Here is a 13,176-nt window from a genome sequence, read left to right as displayed (position 1 = left end):
ACTGCAATGAGAGCTATGATAGACAGGATGTAATAGAAGGAATCCCGAAAAACAGCCCACCAAGTCAGCATCACCACCTACAGGACACAACAAAAGTGCATATTTCATCTTTTGTCAGCACATCAGCGCCGGTTCAGTTCCGCTGATATTTTGATTCGGTCACACACCTGCCCGGCAAAGATGCCACAGACGCCGATGATGCAAAGGATGTTGAAGACTGCTGAGCCAACGATGGTCCCCACCCCCACGTCTCCATGGGTGATGAAGACACCTGCACATCAGGCGGCAGCCAATCAGAACCGCTCGTGACACCGACCATCTGGATGCATGTGTGTGTGCGTGCACCTACCGATGACGGAGGCAAAAAGCTCGGGGGCGGAGCTGCCGGCTGCCATGAAGGTGGCGCCGGCGACGTCTTCGCTGAGATGGAGTTTCTGCATGAACGGAGCACATATGGTCACGAGACAAAAACAAACTGCCGGCATTCGGAAAATAAAACCCGTGACGCCCGCCCTCCGGGAAGTACCTCGCATATCTTCTCTAGTGACGTCACGAAATACTCGTCGCACGTGATGGCGAGGGCCAGGAACATGTAGAGGGCCTGTGGTCACAATTCAAATGATTCATCATTGATTCGCCTTTTCTCTTCATTGCATTTTACTTGGTTGTGCTGGAAAAAAAAAAGCTATGCTAATTTAAGTTACATAGCTAAGCTAAAAAGATGCTATATATATTTAAAAAAAAAAAAATCCAAATTATGGCTTGAGGGCTATTTGCGGACCGCCTGTTTTTTCTCGGCCCGCAACATACTAAAAATAATATTTGACATGGCCCACAATGCTTTTTTTTTTGAAGGGCGGGGCTGCAGACAATGATGAGTTATGGGGGACTACCACTTCTACAGTCGTATTAATAAAGTTTTTTTCTATATATGCAAAGATATTTGCAACTAAATTTGTGTGGAAATTCTGTTTCCTGCACTTTCTGCATTGTGTCAAGTAGGGATGTAACGATAAACACGATATTGTGATATTAAAACTGCCACAATAATATCGTCATGTTCATGATATTTAATTAAATGCAACACCTTATTTAAAAAAAAAAAAAAAAGTCAAGTTGATTTCCATTTGTGCAGTTCTAGCACCCTCTTGTGGCTAGTTTTTTTTTAGTGCAATTTAATTTTCATTATGGATGTTTTGGCCCTTCTATGTTTTAAAATGGACACTAATTGTCAGACGAAGGGGAATGTAATATGCCTGTGAAGCAAGTCAATATGTGGAGGAACTCCATGTGTGCGTACATTAACAACATAACATGGTAATAACATAAAACATAACATTGATGTACAATATTGTGCTTTTTTTTTTTAGTATGAGCTCTTTTTTACAATATTGTGACCTTTTTTAAATATCGCCAACCTCCTCACAATATCGTGATAAATATCTTATCGTGAGTTTCATATCGCGATGTTTGTATCATTACATCCCTAGTGTCAAGTAAATATTTGTTACCATGTTATTTTTTTTATTTTAATACAAAATAAGTACAAAAAAAAATATGGTGTCACAGTAATGTGTGACTAAAATTTTTACTCTAAAAATTCCCTAGAATGCACGATATGAAGTGTAAAATGACCTTTTTGTTTTTACATTGGCATTTTCCCAACTATCTGTACTCTGGCGCACTTATACACAGTAGTTGAAATTAGTTAAGACCATCAGGTCACATATTTCCGCATGGGCTAGGCTGAGACCGTATAACCCATTTTGGACAGATTAGACCTTCTTCCGCATATTAAGAGAAAAAAATAGTTCAACTGAGAATATGCATCTTCTGGTCGTTACTGTTAATATAATATCACAATTATTAAATATAAAAGAACCAGGCAGGGGTTCATTCAGAATCTCTCACTATTCAAGTAGGATCTAGAGCCACCAAAAACAATGTAAAAAATAAAAAGAAAATCCTAAACCATTTGCTTCATCACCTTTAACATAAAACCTTGACGTGTCGGTTTTCAACATAACATGATATAAATATTGATTTCAAATTTGCCTCACAAAATTGTCCTATGATTGGTTGGTCAGTGCAAAACTTTCACACATTCAAACATGAGATTAAAAGCATGACATACAGAAATTCAAAATGGAGGCGAAACTTAAAGGACAACATTGAAATTCAAGATTTGCATCCAATTCAAAAATGTGTCCCCAAATAAGGGCCCGAAGGGAGGGTTTCGTGCTCACGCTCCCATGGGGGAGGAGAGCAGGCGACCTATTTTGGTAACTGAGGTAAAATGTATAAATTATAGATCAGGTGTGAGAGGGGAGGCCGGCTTGTGCTGCTGTGCTCTATGCTATCCACAGGGGGCAGCGCAGGCACAGCGGAGCCCAGCTGAGCTGACAGCACATGTCAAGGCAAACTCCAGTTAGCTCAGTGGAAGCCAAGTCTGGCGCACTGCAGCTCTGTCTTCAAATTCATCTTTTAATAATGAACAATTCGGACACACCGCTGAAAAATATAAATAATAAACAGCTTTCAGGTTCAAGATATTTGTAGTTTGGTGAGCTCATGTTTGCTTTGATTTCAACTTTAACAGAGAGCATCTCTGTTCTCTTGTTTGTTTTTATTTTGTCAGGAGTTTTGTTTGATTGAAAAAAAAAAAAAAAAAAAAAAAAAAAAAAAAAAAAAAAAAAGGTCATGTTCTAGTATTCACAATCCAAATATGGTAACGTGACTCATCTTTATTTTCATCCCAGCACGATCATCATGTGTCAAGCCAATGCTGGAATCACCACTAGCGGGTTGAGAATGACGTTAAATAAATAATGAATATTTAGGAGAACTTCATTTCCAACACGGCGGAATATAAAATTAATATTTGATAGCGCCGGCTTGCACGCTGTACATTAGCAGTGTGTGCGATTTATGGCCTGCATCAGCGGATTGGACTTTAGTGCTGCTTTGCTAAAATGACGACAACATGTTGACATTTTCTCAAGGAATTGCTTGAACAAATGCACTGAAAAATAATGAAAGCACCTCAATGTTGTCAAACATGAAAAGATTGTGTCTCTTACCGCCGCAATGTGCAGCAGGATGGCACCGCTCTTACGCTCGTTGTTGGAGAAAAGGTCATTGGGGAACTCGTGTATTGCTGGCGAGAGAGGAAATGTCACGGTCAAAACAAGACATTGGCGGCGGCATGACGGCGAGGCACGTGTCCCCCCCCCCCACACCCCAAACCAGTTGTATGATGTGACGGGTCAGCAGACCTCATGACCTCACCACCCTGAACCAAGATGACGAGTCGACCCATCAAGACTTAGATGGATTACATAATAAGGTCTTCACAACCTGAATGGGAAATGCCATCATGCAGGAAAAAAAAGAAAAAAAAAAGAAAAGAAAAAAAAAGAAAAAGACTTGATGTCATACTTAAATCAATTTGAAAGCTGGACAGGCAGTAATTTTCCAAATACAACCTAATAAAGTCAAATCTGTTCCGAAAAGCTTGTCCACTTACGTTTGGATTTGATTTAAAAAAAAAATAAAAATAAAAATAAAAATAAAAATGTTTAAATCTCAAGTGACGTGTATGGTTATTTGTACATGCTGATTTATATGGCTGGGCACTGTCAAATGGGGAAAAAATACCTAAATGGACAAAATACTTGGACAAGTAACAGCAAACTAAAAGTAGATTAATTCCGGCTTGCGCAATAAAATTCATTAAACCTGAGATGCCATGGCTCAAGGATGTGAAACTAACTGCAGACCACACTAGTGGCCCCTTTAATAATTTAAAAAATAAATAAAAAAAAATTTAAAAAAAAATTTTTTTTACAAAAAAACAAAAAACAAAAAAAAATTCAAAATACATTCAAGATACATTTTTCCACAATAAAACAAGGAGGCAATTGGGGGAAAAAAATCTAAAATATGGACAAATAAAAAATAAAAAAATAAAAAAAATAAAATAAAAAAAAGGGGGGGGGGGGGGGGGATCTGAGAATGTGAATTTGTGGATGCAGAACAGTTTTAAGCTGTAATGTCACCAATCACCACTAGATGGCAGACAGTCGCATTTACACAGTTGCTTATCCTGTCCTACATTACAGAACAAGCAAGCCAAAATTTTTTGCAGCTATGGAATAATAAGACAAACATAGTAGTACCGTACTACCTTAATATTAAAATTTTGAGTGAACAGATTTAAAAAAAAAATTTTTTACAAAATTAGTTATTGCATTTAATGTATTTTTGTTCAACGGTTTTGTGCTGTCCTTGAATGTTTTTTGTTTGTTTTTAGCAGAAGAGACTTTTGCACTGAAAAAAACACACAATACAATACATGGTTATATTTGCTGTATGCTTATAGCCTATATGCATTGAAAAATCTAACAAAAATGAAATATATGGTATTAAGAGCATGCATATTTTTTTTGGTACGGATTTAAAAAAAAAAAAAAAAAAAAAAAAAAAAAAAAAAAAAAGTGGCACCCCTCCAGCATTTAAGTTAATTATTGTGGTATGGTTATTGTGTCAAAGAGTGCAGACTGATTTTTTTTAAATGAAAGAAGAAAAAAAATGTTTACTTGGCAATAGAATTTTGGAGCTAGATTAAGTTCTGACTGAACCAATCACAAGAAGGAGTCATGCCATGACAACACTGCCTTTCCTGACATCTGGGTCATTTCTGCACATTGTAGCAATTACTGAGTGACTGCAACAAAACAATTGAAAATAAGTTGGGCATACAAACAACATTAAATAAGGCTCCCCAGATGAAAACTCATCATATGAGCTCAACTGTTGATCTGGTAGCTGGACACGGGCCAGTTCAGTCCGTTATGCATGCATACAGTATTACGCCTGCAGCTACTTCACTTGAAGCATCAATAAGCAAAAGCAAGCTCGTTTGATGCAAATGACTGAGGTTTCCCGTTGGGTTGGTCAGGGTCAGGACGGATGTGTTGTGATTACAGCATGAAAATAAACAAAGGCACGTTTTAGACCGTGGTCACATATGGACTCATGAAGTGGAAGAGAACTCACCTGAGACTTCACTCTGCATCTGTCCTAACCTCACTGTTGCCAGTGTGAGTTGAGTGTGCATACATATGTTTTTATACTAAGTGATGCGTGCACACATGAATGAATCAGCCCAGCGATTGGAACACTGCAGCCAATGTAGCATGTTGTACCATGATCACACATCTTTTCCATACGCCTCTTGAATGCACTTTTACCTTCACTTGCTGTCGAAAAAGATGTCAGAGCGCAACTGTTTATTCCCATGTCCACCATTATCTAATAAGACAATAACATTGTCCGGCGTTTAAAAATTGTGTAAATTGCCTTGTGATAAACCATGTGCAACTATTTCCTCCCATGTCCACCATTATCTAAGGCGATTATGCAGCCATTTTAAAGTTGCATAAAATATCAGTTAGATAAACAAACGCTTATGTAACTCAATTCATCTGTCCACTATTAGACTACAACACACAAGTAATTGTTTTAAGCTGAGTAAAGTATCTTTGTTAGATAAACTTGGCTGATATGTCAGTTATCTGTCAATATTTTGGATATCAGCATTATTTAGCCACCAGTATCAAGGTTCGGCTCCAAAAATCCCACATCAGTCAGCCTCTAAACCAGGGGTGTCCAAAAAATTTTCATTTGAGGGCTACATACAGAAAATCAGAAGGACGCGAGGGCCACTAATGTTATGAAAAGAAATTGTGTTTAGTCCTAAAAATTGTACAAATAATTTATTTGTGCTTTTGCATATTTAAAAAAATGCTACAGTATATAAACCAATTTATTTGTAATATGGCAGTAGGGTTATTATAGTTTGGGAATTTTTCATTTTAGTTAGTTTTGATTAGTTTTCAGGGGTGTTCTGTTAAACTAATAAAAACTAGTTCTTTTAAAAAATGCTTAGTTTTAGTTTAGTTTGTTTCAGTATTAGGTTTCTTTTTATGTGTATTACTTGTGCGCAATATTTAAAAAACACCATGGGCGCAACTTCATCTGAAGGTGCTTCAAATGTCATTATTCCGGTTTATATCAAAATAAGTCTACTAAAAATCACATTTAAAATCATCCCCAAAGGCTCATGCATTAAATTAATTACCAAAGACTAAAACGAAGTACATGTTTGCGATATAGTTAGTTTTGTAAACATAAAATGTAGTTTCAGTTAGTTTTCGTTTTTTTAAAAGCATTTTTGTTTTTATTTTATTTCGGTAACAATATTGTTTTTTGAATTTTAGTTTTAGTTTTTTCATTAGTTTTAGTTAACTAAAATTACCTTTAATGGCACCCGTTTTTTGACACCCTCTCTTCTTACTTTGACCATTTCCAAACATTTGTTTTGTTTATTTTATTTGATCCAGTCAAATGACATTTTTAGCATATGTTGCGAGCCACTGAAAAATGGATGGCGGGCCGCCTATGGCCCCCCGGCCGTAGTGTGGACACCACTACTCTAAACTAATGGAGGCACAAAACTAATGGGACAACTTGCCACAAGCTCTCATTTGGTTCATCCTGAAAGTAGAGGTGCGACAATCAATTATAAAAGTAATTAATAATCATGTAATTGCATCTTTTAATTTAAAATTGTCCAAATGCTCAAAATTTCAGCTTCAACAATAAATTTTATCAGATTTCTGCAGCCCTCCATGAAAGCAGACATTATCTGTGTTCAATCAGAATTAAAAATGTGATTTTACTTTGGTAAAATAGGTAGGTTTTGGCTCATTTCATTCCAGGCAGGTTTAGGTGCTGAATGAAGGGGAAATCCCAACCTAATTACACAATCTGACGCAGTGGCCTCAATGGTGAAAAAATTGGAAAACAAATCATCACGTACTAAAACACTTCAAATATTTTTCCTGCAAACAAGTACTTTATGAATTATCAAAAAAAAAAGTGGCTGAATCCATAATTCAACAGCACAGGCATACAATTCGTTCTTTTCTTGCATGGCCGATCTCCTCCAACTGTATACAAATAGCTCAGGCTGAGTGGTTGTTTACAGTGTGCGACCACAAAAGGCGTTTTAAGGTCAGCAGTGGTCACCTCCCGGTCCCCGTTGACACCTGACCAGACAAGCGTGTGCCTCTTGCTCGGACACAAACACGTCGCCCCGCTTTCCCGCTCAAGGACGGGCGAACACGAGAGGACGGGGACGACTTCAGTGACGCTTTTAAACAGGCCCACATTGACATTAGCGTTTGGACAGCAAAAGTCACTTTGTGAAGGAAAAGTCATTGACAGAATATTAATTCTTAAAGTCAAGCGAGAAAGCAGTTTAGTGCTAAAAAAACAAAACAAAAACGGGCACATACTTGTATCTGCGGGATTTAAATATTGTATATAAAAATACATGTTAATCTAAATCAAGTGTTTGTTACACACCACTTATGGGAAAAGAAATTGTATCCACTTAAAGTGTTTTTTAGTTATATCACTGCACATAAAAAATAATAAAAACAACTAACAACGTAACAAAGTATTGGTGTTTGTGATATTTAATAGTTAAAGAAAGGAGGACGATCAGAAATGAAAGAACAGCAAAAGGCCAGAAGGCCAAAAAATATATAAAAGGTCCTCTTGAGTAGGGGTGGGACAAAAAACCGATTCGACCGAACCATCGTTCGTCAAGGGGAGCTAAACGACCGTATCGGTAGCAGACTTGTCAACCGATACAAAATCCGCCGGGAATCCTTAGATACATCGCTTGTAAAGCTCTGGACCGGATATCGCCTGGCCGTGAATCGGTTGCGAGTGAGACTTTATAGTTTTCATAACAATAGCAAGACTTCTGCACCGTCGACTTGTTTTGTTTACGTTTCAGGAGCAGCACTATTCAAGCTACTTCCGTGTTTACAGAGAACTAGCAAAGTTGCGCTCAGAGACGCTTCATTCCCCGGATGTTGTAAACATAATGCAAAGACGTTACGCACCTTCTTTTTTTTTTGGCACACCGTCAACGCCGGGCTCGCGACACGGCGCGCGCGCGCGCGCGCACACAACGAGTGACAACATCAACTGAAGACAGTAGCAGAAGCCAGTGCCATACATCTCGGTATTTCCCATGGCTATCGAGTCCTCTCGGTGCACTTGTATGTCCCAGGCCGGCGTTGGTACTGCGCGCGAGCCAAAAGAATAACTCCGTGACGATCCAATGCATGGATTCAAACGACACAGGTATGCCCCACAGCCAACACACCAGCTAAGCTGAAAGCACACTGCAAGTATCTCATTTCTCAGTTTGTGGCTCCCTGTCAATGTACACAACTAGCATGAGCAGCAGATAGGAGAACTGAGACGTGCCCGCAATTACGTCATCAAACTCAAAATGAACGACAGCCCAAAAAAAAAAAAAAAAAAAAAAAACATGAATAGTTGTGATTCCGTGGTCAGCATCGTGTTTCAGATAAATAAAAAATAAAAAAAAAATGTCATACATTAACCAAAAATGAATGTGATGGCAAAAGAAAAACAAAAATTGTTAAAAACAAAAGTTGTTGATAAAAAGGGAAGGGCACTTTTGGAAATATTTTTGGATATATTACGTGGTTAAAATGTGTTTGATAGATTTATTGTTCCATAAGGTGGCTTCATATTTCTTTTGGCTGGACGGTAGTTTTATTTCATGTCTTAAATTTACGTTTCTGAAATACTTCACACTGTGCACATAATCTGTTTAATTGTGTTGGTGTCTTTTTAAAGGTTAAATATTTATATTTCAAATTGAATTATCAGTCTTTTGTTTTCCTGATCCTTATTTTGAATTTACCCCCCCCCCCCAAAAAAACAAAAAAAAAAAACAATTATAACTGTCAATAGACTAATACATATTTAAACTGATACATTTTTCAGTCATATCGCCCAGCCCTTTGTTGCGGCCTATTTAAATAATTGATTCAATATATGAAAATATAGAAGACATTTATGTTGTTGTTTTTTTAACACATTTGTAGATACTGTAAAAATTTGTGGTGTTTTAAGATTAATGTATACAAGCAACAAATGTCACTAAGTTTTGAATATTGAAATGAATCGTATCGAATCGAAAATCGTATAGTTTCCAAACTTAATCGAACCGTTCTGTTCTGAAAGATAATCGTTTTTTAATCGAATCGCAACCTGTGTATCGAGATACATATCAAATCTGCTTCATGTCAGAGATTCCCACCCTTACTCTTGAGAAGCTAAGCTACAAATCTAAAAATAACCCTCACATTCTCTGTTTGGACATCTTTCTGGGCTGCTTATGCAAGAAATAACACTTCTTTTTGTTCAGCGCAATCCACCCATCCGCCACCACCCATCGGCTCCTTTTATCAGCTCATTAGAAGACCACACAGACGGCTCACAAGAAGTTTGAGGATTTTATGAAAATGCGTCGCAGCACAGCTATTCTCAGAAGGACACTGGTCCTCACGTGGTCGCTAACATTCCTTAAAACGCCTTTTCCCCCCCTCAGGCTAGATTAGACTAATTGTTTTTATTGAGTCTAATAAAGTTACACTAATGGAAAGCATGAGGTAAAATGTCAAACTTTGTACTTACAAACATATCCCATAATCCTTCATTGGCCATAAGCAATAAATAATGAGATGCAACGCAAGACTTGTCTCAGTTTCTATACAGCCCGTGAAAAAACCAACACATTCCACAATTTTCATCCTTCAACTACTTTCACATTACTCAACCGATTCAAACCATTCCAATTTCAACATGTTCGAACAACTGACGCTTCGCGGGCTATTATTGATCTTATTCCAAACGTTTACAGTTTTCCCACAATTCAACATTTTGCACCTTGTAATATCCCCATAATTCCCAATGATATATTCAACCATTTGCTCCCATTTGAAAATTAAAACTGTTCAGCTCATTCAATTCACCTTGGGATAAATTTTCAACATCCCCAAGCCACCGAGCAAAAATTCCACTTTTTTTCACTAAATATTGCACATTTTCCCACCAACAAAATTGCCGTCAGTACCCTTATTTTGTTGCCATTTGTCTTTTAACTATTTCCACATTACTTGACCGATTCAAACCATTCCAACTTCAACATGTTCCCAAAGTTCATGTTCTGCGGGCTATTATTTCTCTTATTCCAAATATTCACAGTTTGCCCAAAATTCAACATTTGACACACACGCAAAAAAAATCTCAATTCATTTGCAATAAGACATTCAGAAAGTCGCTGTTTAGCTCGTTCAATTCACATTGGGATCAATTTGAACATTCCCACATAGCAAAGACTGATTACACATTTCACTAAATATGGGGTTTGGTTTAGGAGTTTTCTACATTCCTATATCCCAAAAATTCTCACATATTACACATTTTCACCAATACCATTTCACCAAATACAATATAAATACCAATTCCATATAAATAACTAAATATCATTCCACATCATTCAATGCATGCATTTTCACCATTTATGATCCAACTATAATCGATCAATATCTTTCAACAACTTTCCACCTCATTCAATATGATTCCAATTTTCATGTTTTTTCATTCAGCCTTTCACATTTTTAAACAGTTTTTTTCGTATCATGACTAAGCGCTAATATTTTGACTTCACTACTGAGGGTTGTCACAATACTGAAAACAACTCTGTGATGGCGCTGCATTCAAGACAAAGCAAACCAGCCACTGGCACTCATTTGTTCAAAATCTTGTAACATAGCAGACAATGAAGGTGTTACATAATCGAGAGCTTGGCCTCTCATGTCTTTTTCTAGTCGAGAGTGAACACTGCAGTTAAATACACACAACGTAACTACAGTACATAAAGCGTGCAATGTCTCTGAAATGACCTGTCACAGTGAATAACCATACCAGAATGCAGCAACACCGTACTGTATAGCGTTATACGCAAGAGACTATAAGAGCCGATTGTCGATTCTTCTGGCTCATTATTGGCCAATTAGATAATTAGCTGCTAGTGTGTAGCAAATGCGATCTACACAGTCGAAGGACTACAAAGCATGCACGCATTTTTCTCTTCTCTTGGTGGGCCAATACATCCACATGCTCATGTCACATGTTCATTTAAGCACTAAAATACATGCCATTCCGCACGAACACACACACACACACACACACACACACACACACGCGCGCGCACACACACACACACACACACACACACACACACACACACACACACACACACACACACACACACACACACGCACACACGCACACACGCACACAGTAGGGCATGAAGTCCTGTTAGGTGGCGTTTGCGTATGATCAGTGAACAGCGATGACATGTTTTCAAATGTCTGTTGTATAAACAATTTAACAATGTGCTACAATGAGATTGAATGGGGGTAGGGGAGTCGAATGTGCATTTTTACAAGGCTCAATTATCATATGAAGCTAATGCGCTAATGTAATTTTTCATGATTGTAGTGGTGCTCCAAAATAGTGTGTTTCACATAACTTGCTCACTTAACCACAGTAGGGCGCTCTTTGTTGTGTGTGTGCCACAGGACAAGAAATCTCACAGTTGTCTAGCAACAAAAAACAAACAACAGTACAACTAGCAAATAACGCAAGTTTGTCCAAAATAGGGCTGTGTACGTATCAGTGGTGATGATTTGAATGGTGATTCAAGTGGTCATGGAAAAGAGAAGTTAATACAAATCTTTGTACTCGGACCAGTATGAAATCTTGTAATACTTGTTTGTACCATCCCTTCAATAGACAACTCCATGTGTGTCATGTAGCTATGTGCGGAGTATGCATTCATCGTAACCTGGGTGTCATGATGGACAGTGACTTTAAACTGGACCGGCAAATTGCCGCTGTTGTCAAATCCAGCTTTTTTTTTTTTCATCTTAGGCAGCTGGCTAAGGTTTAAAAAAAAAAAAAAAAAAAAAAAAAAAAAAACACAATCTTAGCAGCACTTAGAAATGGTAATCCATGCCTTTGTTACATCTCGGCTGGATTACTGTAATGCACTTTATTTTGGAATCAGCCAGTCCTCCCTGCAGTGTCTCCAGCTTGTCCAAAATGCTGCTGCTCGACTCCTTACTGGTGTCCGTAAGAGGGAACACACAACCCCTGTCCTGGCCTCTCTTCACTGGCTGCCCGTGAAATTTAGAGTCCACTTTAAGATTCAAGATTTTCAAATCTCTCAATGGTCTTGCCCCACCTTATCTCGCTGAGCTCTTGCACCCTGACACACCTGCCCGATGCCTCAGGTCAGCAGACCAGACTCAATTGGAGGTACCGAGGGCTAAGCGGAGGCATAGAGGAGATCAAGCCTTTGCTGTTGCCGGTCCCTCCCTTTGGAACGAACTTCCACTAAATATTAGGCAATCCCCTCTTTATCCTCTTTTAAAACAAGTCTTAAAACACATCTGTATTCTTTGGCTTTTGGCACACCATGAGACTTGTTCTTGGTGTTGTATGAGTTTGATGTTTAGTCTACTTATTTATGCATTTATTTATTTATTTATTTACTCGCCTACCGCCTATTAATTTACTGATGTAAAATGTATTTACTTGTTTAAAAAAAACAAAAAAAAAAAACATATACTTATAACTTGTATACGCACTTCAAAATGTTTGCTTCGTTCTTGTTTTGTTACCTTATTCTTTAATGCATAACTGATATTTATGTTTGTGTACAGCAATGCCTGTTCTTAAAGCGCTTTCTAAATAAAGTTGAGTTGAGAGTTGAGTAATAGTTGAGTTGAGTTTTAAAAATGAACTGTTCAAGTAGTATGGTCTAAATGAAACCAGTGTATCAAACCTCTGTTGGCCTCTCTCTCCCTCACACAAAATTGAAGGCAGTTTGCAACAGAGAGAACATCTCCTCAGCTAATTAGCTTAGCTTGCCGCTGATGCCCACCGATGTGGAGGATTTAATACAGCACAATAACTGACTTAGATTCTACCTTTTGCCACAATGCGTCGTGAGATCCTATTTAAAGTAAGCTATTTTGAAGTAAAAAGTAAAACTTTTGACATTTTAGGAGGTAAAACTGTGGCCATCAGCATTCAGAAAAGCCATTTTATTTGGGTGGGGTTGGGAGTGCTGGGAAAGCCAAAAATATAAATAGAGTTGAGGTTTTTGGTGCATGTGAGTTCTAATCCATCAGGGTTGTGCCCTGGCGC

General features: G+C 37.9%; 1 protein-coding gene across 2 annotated transcripts in view; it reads right to left on the bottom strand.

The window, feature by feature from the left end:
• Window positions 1–13,176, bottom strand: part of slc24a4b (solute carrier family 24 member 4b) — a 41,698-nt gene that overhangs the window by 17,818 nt on the left and 10,704 nt on the right. For both annotated transcript variants that reach the window (XM_077510666.1, XM_077510667.1), the window contains exons 3-7: window positions 3,081–3,157; window positions 527–601; window positions 350–434; window positions 168–271; window positions 3–77 (exon numbers count right to left, since the gene is read on the bottom strand). In XM_077510666.1, the coding sequence (XP_077366792.1) occupies window positions 3–77; window positions 168–271; window positions 350–434; window positions 527–601; window positions 3,081–3,157 (416 nt within the window). The remainder of the gene's footprint in view (window positions 1–2; window positions 78–167; window positions 272–349; window positions 435–526; window positions 602–3,080; window positions 3,158–13,176) is intronic.

The sequence above is a fragment of the Festucalex cinctus genome, chromosome 21, assembly GCF_051991245.1.
Source record: "Festucalex cinctus isolate MCC-2025b chromosome 21, RoL_Fcin_1.0, whole genome shotgun sequence".
Taxonomy (NCBI): Eukaryota; Metazoa; Chordata; class Actinopteri; order Syngnathiformes; family Syngnathidae; genus Festucalex; species Festucalex cinctus.
This window is presented reverse-complemented; position numbering and strand designations above follow the sequence as displayed.